This window comes from Petromyzon marinus, unplaced genomic scaffold (assembly GCF_048934315.1).
Source record: "Petromyzon marinus isolate PM22_M1 ecotype Great Lakes invasive population unplaced genomic scaffold, UKy_Petmar_22M1.pri1.0 PM_Scaffold_45, whole genome shotgun sequence".
Lineage (NCBI taxonomy): Eukaryota > Metazoa > Chordata > Hyperoartia > Petromyzontiformes > Petromyzontidae > Petromyzon > Petromyzon marinus.
The window spans coordinates 396,455-410,233 of NW_027423446.1; the positions used below are offsets into that span (position 1 = coordinate 396,455).

At 52.4% G+C, this 13,779-nt stretch overlaps 1 protein-coding gene across 1 annotated transcript in view; it reads right to left on the reverse strand.

Annotated features, from left to right (window-relative positions):
- LOC116938260 (uncharacterized) overlaps positions 1-13,779 on the reverse strand; it is a 102,144-nt gene that overhangs the window by 62,901 nt on the left and 25,464 nt on the right. Inside the window, exon 4 of the mRNA XM_076064451.1 lies at positions 6,008-6,221. Within this exon, the coding sequence (XP_075920566.1) occupies positions 6,008-6,221 (214 nt within the window). The remainder of the gene's footprint in view (positions 1-6,007; positions 6,222-13,779) is intronic.

Genomic DNA, 13,779 nt, shown 5'->3' on the forward strand with positions numbered 1-13,779 from the left:
ACTCAACACTGGCCCATAGACTCAACACTGCCCATAGACTCAACACTGCCCATAGACTCAACACTGCACCATAGACGCAACACTACCCATAGACTCAACACTACCCATAAACTCAACACTACCCATACACTCAACACTGCCCATAGACTCAACACTACCCATAGACTCAACACTGCACCATAGACTCAACACTGCACCATAGACTCAACACTGCACCATTGGCTCAACACTACCCATAGACTCAGCACTGCCCATAGACTCAACACCGCCCAAAGGCTCAACACTGCACCATTGACTCAACACTGCCCATAGACTCAACACTACCCATAGACTCAACACTACCCATAGACACAACACTACCCATAGACTCAACACTACCCATAGACTCAGCACTGCCCATAGACTCAACACTGCCCATAGACTCAACACTACCCATTGACTCAACACTGCACCATTGACTCAACACTACCCATACACTCAACACTACCCATAGACTCAGCACTGCCCATAGACTCAGCACTGCCCATAGACTCAACACTGCCCATAGACTCAACACTGCCCATAGACTCAGCACTGCCCATAGACTCAGCACTGCCCATAGACTCAACACCGCCCATAGACTCAACACTACCCATAGACTCAGCACTGCCCATAGACTCAACACTGCCCATAGACTCAGCACTGCCCATAGACTCAGCACTGCCCATAGACTCAACACCGCCCATAGACTCAACACTACCCATTGACTCAACACTGCACCATTGACTCAACACTACCCATAGACTCAACACTACCCATAGACTCAACACTACCCATAGACTCAACACTACCCATAGACTCAACACCGCCCAAAGACTTAACACTGCCCATAGGCTCAACACTGCACCATTGACTCAACACTGCCCATAGACTCAGCAACACTAATAATAAAAACCTTCAAAGACATAAATTACATCTCAGCAAAGCACTGTGCCTAGGGCTCACGGTGTGAGTGTGTGTGAGTGTGTGTGTATTTGTGAGTGTGTGTGTGAGTGTTAGTGTCTTTGTGAGTGTGTGTGAGTGTCTTTGTGTGTGTGTGTGAGTGTTAGTGTATTTGTGAGTGTGTGTGTGAGTGTGTGTGAGTGTGTGTGAGTATGTGTGTCAGTGTGTGAGTGCGTGAGTGAGTGTGTGAGAGTGTGTGTGAGTGTGTGTGTGTGAGAGTATGTGTGTGAGTGTGTGTGAGTGTGTGTGTGAGTATGTGTGTCAGTGTGTGAGTGCGTGAGTGTGTGAGTGTGTGTGTGAGTATGTGTGTCAGTGTGTGAGTGCGTGAGTGTGTGAGAGTGTGTGTGAGTGTGTGTGTGAGTGTGTGTGTATTTGTGTGTGTGAGAGTGTGTGTGAGTGTGTGTGTATTTGTGAGTGTGTGTGAGAGTGTTAGTGTATTTGTGAGTGTGTTGAGTGTGTGTGAGTGTGTGTGAGTGCGTGAGTGAGTGTGTGAGAGTGTGTGAATGTATGCATGCGAGTGTGTATGTGACAGTGTGTGACAGTGTGTGAATGTGCGTGAGAATGTATGTACGTGATAATGTGTGAGTGTGTGCTTAAGTGTGTGTTGTGAGAGTGTGTGTGTGGGAGTGTGTGAGCGTGTGAGCATGTGAGAGTGTTTGTGTGTGTGTTTTGTGTGTGTGTTTGTGTGTGTATGTGTGTATTTATGTGAGTATGTTTGTGTGTGTGTTTGTGTTTTGTGTATGTGTGTAGTTATGTGAGTATGTTTGTGAGTGTGTTTGTGTGTGTTTGAGTGTTTGTGTTTTGTGTGTGTATGTGTGAGAGAGTGTGTATGTGTGTGTGAGAGAGTGTGTCAGTGTGTGAGTGTGTGTGTTTGTGTGTGAGAGTGTGTGAGTGTGTGTGTGTGTCACTGTGTGTGTGTGTGAGAGTGGGGAGCGGTGGTGCTGTGGTTAGCGCTATGCTGCGCTATGAACCTGGCCACTCGGGTTCGATTCCCGCTCACGGCCAACACCACCAGTGACGATTATCTGAACCGGTCCCGGGCCTCCCCTAGGTCGACTCAGCCTCAAATGAGTACCTGGTGCGGTGTGTAAACATTGCCACTAGGGAGACAAAGGCGGTCGGGCGTGGTGCTGGCCACCCACCCCCTCGTGTACCAATCCGGCCTTCATAGGTGCTCGCTAACAGCACTGCTACAGTCTGTTAAGGCTATATGGGGGATCTTTGTTTTTGTGTGAGTGGGAGTGTGTGAGAGTGTGTGAGGTGCGTGAGCGTGTATGAGTGTGTGAGTGTGTGAGGTGCGTGTGTGTGTGTGAGAGTGTGTGAGAGTATGTGTGTGTATGTTTATGACAGATGCCATATTTTCTGTCCGTCTGCTACAGCAGAGGTGTTGGGAATTCCAACAAGACCTACATCTCTGCTTCATTGACCTGGTCAAGGCCTATGATACCATCAGTAGGCCTGGGCTCTGGGTTGTTCTTCGTGCTTTTGGAGTCCCTGACCCTCTGCTCACGATCATTAAAGACCTTCATGATGGTGAGCGGGCCCGGGTAAAACTACGTGGCCGGGAGTCAGAGCCATTCCCTGTACACCTTGGGGTGCGACAGGGATGTCCTCTGGCTCCCACATTATTTAACATCTATTTTGACCACGTAGTTCGTGAAGCCTTCAATAGCTGTACCGGGGGAATCTCCATATGGTACAGATATAATGGGAGGCTGATCGATGCCCGGGTGCGGTCAAGGGATGGCTCCCTATTGCTCAACCACGTTATGTATGCTGATGACTTGGTAATAGCTGCTCAGTCAGAGGGGGAGTTGGAGACGCTGCTGCTGAGACTGGAGCGTGCCACTAAGAGGTGAGGCCTTACCATCAGCCCCACCAAAACTAAGCACCTGCCTGGGTATTTTGTACCATCGGACACTCCACCCCCCAATCGGTGATGGGGCAGTTGTGGAGAGAGTGGAGAGTTTCCCATACCTGGGCAGTGTGCTTATGACCGGCTCCAGTTTAACAGCAGAGGTCTCACTCCGAATCAGTCGAGCGGCAATATCTTTTCATCGGTTGCGTAACGCTGTGTGGAAGCTACCTGGTCTGTCACTCCGCACTAAGCTTCAGGTCTTCTCGGCCACGGTCATTCCCTCCCTTCTCTACGCTTGCGAAACGTGGACCCACCTAATGGAACATCTTCGCCGGTTAGAAACATTTAGGCTAGCCTGCCTTCGATCCATCCTGGGTTTAACCAGGCTGGATTGTGTGAGGAGCTCACAAATCCTTGAAAGATCTGGGCAAGGTCCCATCGGTGAGCTCCTCCGGCAGGCAAGGCTGCGTTGGCTGGGTCATGTAGCCCGCATGCCCAGCCACCGCATGCCCAAACAGCTTTTGTTCGGCCGGATCGAGGGGGCTAAACGGGCGCGGCACGGGCTGGAGAAGAGATGGAGTGATGTGGTACAGGAGGACGTGGAGCTGAGTGGACTTGCCGATAGACTGGTACCAGCGATGTCAAGATCGGCCTCTGTGGAGGAGGCTCGTGAAGGACACTACTGGGCAGTTGGAGGCAGTCGCCCTCCAACAACAACGGAGGGCGGAGGAGCGACGCTCACAACAACGAGCGGAGCGCCGGGTGGCTAAAGCACAGCAGGTTGGCACAGTAGGGGGCACAGGTGGTGCATCAGCCAGTCATCTCAGTCAGTCGACCCGTGGCACTTGGGTCTGCCCCGTGACCTCCTACCAGCGGGCGTTCGACACTTCACGTGGGCCTCCCCTAGGTCGACTTAACCTGAACATTTAAAGACCCGAAACGGTGTGCAATAGACACTGGGGAGACAAAGACGGCCGGGTGGGCGTGGTTCTGTCCACACCACAACCAATCATAGGCCGTGCTGCTGCTGCTGCTTACCAACAGCACTTGCTCCAACAGACTGTGTGAGCTACACGGGGGACCTTTGTCTGTGTGCGAGTAGCTACCATCATCACCATCATCACCACCACCAGTTTGACCAATACTGACATCACCAGCACCACCCTCACCACTAACAGTTTACTCACCCACTCACTCACCCACCAAATCACTCACCCACTCACCCACTCAACCACTCACCCACCCACTCAACCACTCACTCACCCACCAAATCACTCACCCACTCACCCACTCACCCACCCACTCAACCACTCAACCACTCACCCACCCACTCGCCCACCAACTCGACCACCCACTCACCCACTCACTCACCCACCCACCCACCCACTCACCCACTCACTCACCCACTCACCCACTCACCCACCCACCCACTCACCCACTCACTCACCCACCCACTCACCCACCCACTCACCCACTCACTCACCCACCCACCCACCCACTCACCCACCCACTCACCCACCCACTCACCCACCCACTCACTCACTCACTCACCCACTCACTCACTCACCCACAAACCCACTCACCCACTCACTCACCCACTCACCCACTCACTCACTCACTCACCCACCCACCCACTCACCCACCCACCCACTCACCCACTCACTCACCCACCCACTCACCCACCCACCCACTCACCCACCCACCCACTCACCCACTCACCCACTCACCCACCCACTCACCCACCCACTCACTCACCCACCCACTCACCCACTCACTCACCCACTCACTCACTCACCCACTCACCCACCCACTCACCCACCCACCCACCCACTCACTCACCCACTCACCCACCCACTCACCCACCCACTCCCTCACCCACCCACTCACCCACCCACCCACTCACTCACTCACTCACCCACTCACCCACCCACCCACCCACTCACCCACCCACCCACCCACTCACTCACCCACCCACTCACCCACTCACCCACTCACCCACCCACTCACTCACCCACCCACCCACCCACCCACCCACTCACTCACCCACCCACTCACCCACCCACCCACCCACTCACCCACCCACCCACCCACCCACCCACCCACCTACCCACTCACCCGCCCACTCACCCACCCACCCGCCCGCCCACCCACCCACCCGCTCACCCACCCACCCACCCACTCACTCACCCACCCACCCACCCACTCACTCACCCACCCACCCACTCACCCACCCACCCACTCACCCACCCACCCACCCACCCACTCACCCACCCACCCACCCACTCACTCACCCACCCACTCACCCACTCACCCACTCACCCACCCACTCACTCACCCACCCACCCACCCACTCACCCACTCACCCACCCACTCACCCACTCACCCACCCACTCACCCACTCACCCACCCACTCACCCACTCACCCACTCACCCACCCACCCACTCACTCACCCACTCACCCACTCACCCACCCACCCACCCACTCACCCACCCACTCACCCACCCACTCACCCACCCACTCACTCACTCACCCACTCACTCACTCACTCACCCACAAACCCACTCACCCACTCACTCACCCACTCACCCACTCACTCACCCACCCACCCACTCACCCACCCACCCACCCACTCACCCACTCACTCACCCACCCACTCACCCACCCACCCACTCACCCACCCACCCACCCACTCACTCACCCACCCACCCACTCACCCACCCACTCACCCACCCACCCACTCACCCACCCACCCACTCACCCACCCACCCACCCACTCACCCACTCACTCACTCACCCACCCACCCACTCACCCACCCACTCACCCACCCACCCACCCACTCACCCACCCACCCACTCACCCACCCACCCACTCACCCACCCACCCACTCACTCACTCACTCACCCACCCACCCACCCACTCACCCACTCACCCATCCACCCACTCACCCACCCACCTACCCGCTCACCCACCCACCCACCCAATCACCCACCCACCCACTCACCCACCCACCCACTCACCCACCCACCCACCCACTCACCCACTCACCCACTCACCCACCCACTCACTCACTCACTCACCCACCCACCCACCCACTCACCCACCCACCCACCCACTCACCCACCCACCCACTCACCCACCCACCCACCCGCCCACCACCCTGTCCCACCTCCTGCGGAACTCCTCCCTCTCGCGCCGCGTCATGGCGAGGACGTTGTAGAGGGCCCTCAGCTCCGGGGTGATGGTGTCGGCCTGGGTCGCCATGGCCTGGGTCATGGGGCGAACCCGAGCCTCAGGGGTCGCAGCGCCAGAGGGCAGCCCCAGGGGGAATCCGGAGCCTGGGGGGCAGCCGCCTTCCCATAATGCACTGCTGCCCGGAGAGCCTGCAGGGGGAGAGGGGGGTGTCGTGCTGGTCAGTCTGGAGCCTTGTCCGTCACTCACTCGCTCACTCAGTCAGTCACTCACTCACTCAGTCACCAACTCACTCACTCACCCACCCACTCAGTCACTCAGTCACTCACTCAGTCACTCACTCACCCACTCACTCACTCACCCACTCACCAACTCACTCAGTCACTCACTCAGTCACTCACTCACTCAGTCACTCACTCAGTCACTCACTCAGTCACTCACTCACTCACTCAGTCACTCACTCAGTCACTCACTCAGTCACTCGGTCACTCAGTCACTCAGTCACTCACTCAGTCACTCACTCAGTCACTCAGTCACTCACCCACTCACTCAGTCACTCACTCAGTCACTCACTCAGTCACTCGGTCACTCACTCACTCACCCACCCACTCACTCACTCAGTCACTCACTCAGTCACTCAGTCACTCACTCAGTCACTCACTCACTCAGTCACTCACTCAGTCACTCACCCACCCACTCACTCAGTCACTCAGTCAGTCACTCACTCACTCACCCACTCACCAACTCACTCAGTCACTCACTAAGTCACTCAGTCACTCACTCACTCAGTCAGTCACTCACTCAGTCACTCACTCGCTCACTCAGTCACTCAGTCACTCAGTCTCTCAGTCACTCACCCACCCACTCACTCACCAACTCACTCACTCACCCACCCACTCAGTCACTCACTCACTCACCCACTCACCAACTCACTCAGTCACTCACTCAGTCACTCAGTCACTCACTCACTCAGTCACTCACTCACTCAGTCACTCACTCACTCAGTCACTCACTCGCTCACTCAGTCACTCAGTCACTCAGTCTCTCAGTCACTCACCCACCCACTCACTCACCAACTCACTCACTCACCCACCCACTCAGTCACTCACTCACTCACCCACTCACCAACTCACTCAGTCACTCACTCAGTCACTCAGTCACTCACTCACTCAGTCACTCACTCACTCAGTCACTCACTCACTCAGTCACTCACTCGCTCACTCAGTCACTCAGTCACTCAGTCTCTCAGTCACTCACCCACCCACTCACTCACCAACTCACTCACTCACCCACCCACTCAGTCACTCAGTCACTCAGTCACTCACTCAGTCACTCACTCACCCACTCACTCACTCACCCACTCACCAACTCACTCAGTCACTCACTCAGTCACTCAGTCACTCACTCACTCAGTCACTCACTCACTCAGTCACTCACTCACTCAGTCACTCACTCGCTCACTCAGTCACTCAGTCACTCAGTCAATCACACACTCACTCACCCACTCACTCAGTCACTCACTCACTCGCTCACTCACTCAGTCACTCACTCGCTCACTCACTCGCTCACTCACCCACTCACCCACTCACCAACTCACTCACCAACTCACTCACTCACCAACTCACTCACTCACTCAGTCACTCACTCAGTCACTCACTCACTCAGTCGCTCAGTCACTCACTCACCAACTCACTCAGTCACTCACTCACTCGCTCACTCACTCGCTCAGTCACTCACTCACTCAGTCACTCACTCATTCAGTCACTCAGTCACTCACTCGCTCACTCACTCAGTCAGTCACTCACTCACTCACTCACCGACTCACTCGCTCGCTCAACCACCCACTCAGTCACTCAGTCACTCACTCGCTCACTCACTCACCCACTCACTCACTCGCTTGCTCACTCACTCACTCAGTCACTCACTCAGTCACTCACTCACCAACTCACTCACTCGCTCACTCACTCACCCACCCACTCAGTCACTCACTCACCCGCTCACTCGCTCACTCGCTCACTCACCGACTCACTCACTCACTCACTCGCTCACTCACTCACCCACTCACTCGCTCGCTCAACCATTCACTCGCTCGCTCACTCACTCACTGACTCACTCGCTTGCTCACTGACTCACTCACTCGCTCACCCATTCACTCGCTCACTGACTCACTCACTCACTCACCCACCCACTCGCTCACCGACTCACTCGCTCGCTCACCCACTCGCTCACTCACCCACTCGCTCACCCACTCGCTCACTCACCCACTCGCTCACCGACTCACTCGCTCGCTCACCCACCCACTCGCTCGCTCACCCACTTGCTGACCGACTCACTCACTCGCTCACCCATTCACTTGCTCACCGGCTCACTCACTCACCCATCCACTCACCCGCTCACCGTCACAATTATCCATCACTACTTCCACCCCCACCTCAAACATACCAACCACCACCATCAAACTATGACCATCATCACGATTAGCTAATCACCATCATCACAACCACCATAATCATTACCACCACCACCACCATCATCATCATCCTCATGACCACCACCACCACCAACAACTACTTGACCAAGTCGAGAGACACCGCGTGGAAGAGCGGGACCGTCTGACCTCTAGGACTCGCCACGGGAATCCGAGTTTCCCCTGGGGTCATCTGTAAAGAACGGTGGACCAAGCGTCTGCGTTCTGCTGATCTCTTTCGTGATGATCCACAACGTGGCCAAACTTGCTGGCACCAGGGAGGAGGTCACCATTGGGTCTGTCCCCACCCCCTTGCGAAGAAGCTCGCAAGAAACGTTTGTTTGTTACTTATTGTGGATACTACTAGGGGTTAGATCTTGTGGGCTTAGTCATTGTGGATACTACTAGGTGTTAGAGCTTGTGGGCTTACTCTTTGTGGATACTACTAGGGGTTAGAGCTTGTGGGCTTAGTCATTGTGTAAGGGGTTAGAGCTTATGGGCTTAGTCATTGTGGATAGTACTAGGGGTTAGAGCTTGTGGGCTTATTCATTGTGGTAGGGGTTAGAGCTTGTGGGCTTAGTCATTGTGGTAGGGGTTAGAGCTTGTGGGCTTAGTCATTGTGGTAGGGGTTAGAGCTTGTGGGCTTAGTCATTGTGGATACTACTAGGGGTTAGAGCTTGTGGGCTTAGTCATTGTGTAAGGGGTTAGAGCTTGTGGGCTTAGTCATTGTGGTAGGGGTTAGAGCTTGTGGGCTTAGTCATTGTGGATACTACTAGGGGTTAGAGCTTGTGGGCTTACTCATTATGGTAGGGGTTAGAGCTTGTGGGCTTACTCATTGTGGATACTACTAGGGGTTAGAGCTTGTGGGCTTACTCATTGTGGATACTACTAGGGGTTAGAGCTTGTGGGCTTAGTCATTGTGGTTACTAGGGGTTAGAGCTTGTGGGCTTAGTCACTGTGGATACTACTAGGGGTTAGATCTTGTGGGCATAGTCATTGTGGATACTACTAGGGGTTAGAGATTGTGGGCTTAGTCATTGTGGATACTACTAGGGGTTAGAGCTTGTGGGCTTAGTCATTGTGGATACTAGGGGTTAGAGCTTGTGGGATTACTCATTGTGGATACTACTAGGGGTTAGAGCTTGTGGGCTTACACATTGTGGATACTACTAGGGGTTAGAGCTTGTGGGCTTAGTAATTCTGGATACTACTAGGGGTTAGAGCTTGTGGGCTTAGTCATTGTGGATACTAGGGGTTAGAGCTTGTGGGATTACTCATTGTGGATACTACTAGGGGTTAGAGCTTGTGGGCTTAGTCATTGTGGATACTACTAGGGGTTAGAGCTTGTGGGCTTAGTCATTGTGGATACTACTAGGGGTTAGAGCTTGTGGGCTTAGTCATTGTGGATACTAGGGGTTAGAGTTTGTGGGCTTAGTAATTCTGGATACTACTAGGGGTTAGAGCTTGTGGGCTTAGTCATTGTGGATACTAGGGGTTAGAGCTTGTGGGATTACTCATTGTGGATACTACTAGGGGTTAGAGCTTGTGGGCTTACACATTGTGGATACTACTAGGGGTTAGAGCTTGTGGGCTTAGTCATTGTGGATACTACTAGGGGTTAGAGCTTGTGGGCTTAGTCATTGTGGATACTACTAGGGGTTAGCTTGTGGGCTTACTCATTGTGGATACTACTAGGGGTTAGAGCTTGTGGGCTTAGTCATTGTGGATACTACTAGGGGTTAGAGCTTGTGGGCTTAGTCATTGTGGTAGGGGTTAAAGCTTGTGGGCTTACTCATTGTGGATACTACTAGGGGTTAGAGCTTGTGGGCTTACTCATTGTGGATACTACTAGGGGTTAGCTTGTGGGCTTAGTCATTGTGGATACTACTAGGGGTTAGAGCTTCTGGGCTTACTCCTTGTGGATACTACTAGTGGTTAGAGCTTGTGGGCTTACTCAATGTGGATACTACTAGGGGTTAGAGCTTGTGGGCTTAGTCATTGTGGATACTACTAGGGGTTAGAGCTTGTGGGCTTAGTCATTGTGGATACTACTAGGGGTTAGCTTGTGGGCTTAGTCATTGTGGATACTACTAGGGGTTAGAGCTTGTGAGCTTAGTCATTGTGGATACTACTAGGGGTTAGAGCTTGTGGGCTTAGTCATTGTGGTAGGGGTTAGAGCTTGTGGGCTTAGTCATTGTGGATACTACTAGGGGTTAGAGCTTGTGGGCTTACTCAATGTGGATACTACTAGGGGTTAGAGCTTGTGGGCTTACTCATTGTGGATACTACTAGGGGGTAGAGCTTGTGGGCTTAGTCATTGTGGATACTACTAGGGGTTAGAGCTTGTGGGCTTACTCATTGTGGTAGGGGTTAGAGCTTGTGGGTTTAGTCATTGTGGTAGGGGTTAAAGCTTGTGGGCTTACTCTTTGTGGATACTACTAGGGGTTAGAGCTTGTGGGCTTACTCATTGTGGATACTACTAGGGGTTAGAGCTTGTGGGCTTACTCATTGTCGATACTAGGGGTTAGAGCTTGTGAGCTTAGTCATTGTGGACACTACTAGGGGTTAGAGCTTGTGGGCTTAGTCATTGTGGATACTAGGGGTTAGAGCTTGTGGGCTTACTCATTGTGGATACTAGGGGTTAGAGCTTGTGGGCTTAGTCATTGTGGATACTACTAGGGGTTAGAGCTTGTGGGCTTACTCATTGTGGTTACTTGGGGTTAGAGCTTGTGGGCTTAGTCATTGTGGATACTACTAGGGGTTAGAGCTTGTGGGCTTAGTCATTGTGGTTACTAGGGGTTAAAGCTTGTGGGCTTACTTATTGTGGATACTACTAGGGGTTAGAGCTTGTGAGCTTAGTTATTGTGGTAGGGGTTAGAGCTTGTGGGCTTAGTCATTCTGGATACTACTAGGGGTTAGAGCTTGTGGGCTTAGTCATTGTGGATACTACTAGGGGTTAGCTTGTGGGCTTAGTCATTGTGGATACTACTAGGGGTTAGAGCTTGTGGGCTTAGTCATTGTGGTAGGGGTTAGAGCTTGTGGGCTTAGTCATTCTGGATACTACTAGGGGTTAGAGCTTGTGGGCTTACTCATTGTGGATACTACTAGGGGTTAGCTTGTGGGCTTAGTCATTGTGGATACTACTAGGGGTTAGAGCTTGTGGGCTTAGTCATTGTGTAAGGGGTTAGAGCTTGTGGGCTTAGTCATTGTGGTTACTAGGGGTTAGAGCTTGTGGGCTTACTCCTTGTGGATACTACTAGTGGTTAGAGCTTGTGGGCTTACTCAATGTGGATACTACTAGGGGTTAGAGCTTGTGGGCTTAGTCATTGTGGATACTACTAGGGGTTAGAGCTTGTGGGCTTAGTCATTGTGGATACTACTAGGGGTTAGCTTGTGGGCTTAGTCATTGTGGATACTACTAGGGGTTAGAGCTTGTGAGCTTAGTCATTGTGGATACTACTAGGGGTTAGAGCTTGTGGGCTTAGTCATTGTGGTAGGGGTTAGAGCTTGTGGGCTTAGTCATTGTGGATACTACTAGGGGTTAGAGCTTGTGGGCTTACTCAATGTGGATACTACTAGGGGTTAGAGCTTGTGGGCTTACTCATTGTGGATACTACTAGGGGGTAGAGCTTGTGGGCTTAGTCATTGTGGATACTACTAGGGGTTAGAGCTTGTGGGCTTACTCATTGTGGTAGGGGTTAGAGCTTGTGGGTTTAGTCATTGTGGTAGGGGTTAAAGCTTGTGGGCTTACTCTTTGTGGATACTACTAGGGGTTAGAGCTTGTGGGCTTACTCATTGTGGATACTACTAGGGGTTAGAGCTTGTGGGCTTACTCATTGTCGATACTAGGGGTTAGAGCTTGTGAGCTTAGTCATTGTGGATACTACTAGGGGTTAGAGCTTGTGGGCTTAGTCATTGTGGATACTAGGGGTTAGAGCTTGTGGGCTTACTCATTGTGGATACTAGGGGTTAGAGCTTGTGGGCTTAGTCATTGTGGATACTACTAGGGGTTAGAGCTTGTGGGCTTACTCATTGTGGTTACTTGGGGTTAGAGCTTGTGGGCTTAGTCATTGTGGATACTACTAGGGGTTAGAGCTTGTGGGCTTAGTCATTGTGGTTACTAGGGGTTAAAGCTTGTGGGCTTACTTATTGTGGATACTACTAGGGGTTAGAGCTTGTGAGCTTAGTTATTGTGGTAGGGGTTAGAGCTTGTGGGCTTAGTCATTCTGGATACTACTAGGGGTTAGAGCTTGTGGGCTTAGTCATTGTGGATACTACTAGGGGTTAGCTTGTGGGCTTAGTCATTGTGGATACTACTAGGGGTTAGAGCTTGTGGGCTTAGTCATTGTGGTAGGGGTTAGAGCTTGTGGGCTTAGTCATTCTGGATACTACTAGGGGTTAGAGCTTGTGGGCTTACTCATTGTGGATACTACTAGGGGTTAGCTTGTGGGCTTAGTCATTGTGGATACTACTAGGGGTTAGAGCTTGTGGGCTTAGTCATTGTGTAAGGGGTTAGAGCTTGTGGGCTTAGTCATTGTGGTTACTAGGGGTTAGAGCTTGTGGGCTTAGTCACTGTGGATACTACTAGGGGTTAGAGCTTGTGGGCTTACTCATTGTGGTAGGGGTTAGAGCATGTGGGCTTAGTCAATGTGGATACTACTAGGGGTTAGCTTGTGGGCTTATTCATTGTGGATACTAGGGGTTAGAGCTTGTGGGCTTAGTCATTGTGGATACTACTAGGGGTTAGCTTGTGGGCTTATTCATTGTGGATACTAGGGGTTAGAGCTTGTGGGCTTACTCATTGTGGATACTACTAGGGGTTAGAGCTTGTGGGCTTACTCTTTGTGGATACTACTAGGGGTTAGAGCTTGTGGGCTTACTCTTTGTGGTAGGGGTTAGAGCTTGTGAGATTAGTCATTGTGGATACTACTAGGGGTTAGAGCTTGTGGGCTTAGTCATTGTGGTAGGGGTTAGAGCTTGTGGGATTAGTCATTGTGGATACTACTAGGGGTTAGAGCTTGTGGGCTTACTTATTGTGGTAGGGGTTAGAGCTTGTGGGCTTAGTCATTGTGGATACTACTAGGGGTTAGAGATTGTGGGCTTACTTATTGTGGTAGGGGTTAGAGCTTGTGGGCTTAGTCATTGTGGATACTACTAGGGGTTAGAGCTTGTGGGCTTACACATTGTGGATACTACTAGGGGTTAGAGCTTGTGGGCTTAGTAATTCTGGATACTACTAGGGGTTAGAGCTTGTGGGCTTAGTCATTGTGGATACTAGGGGT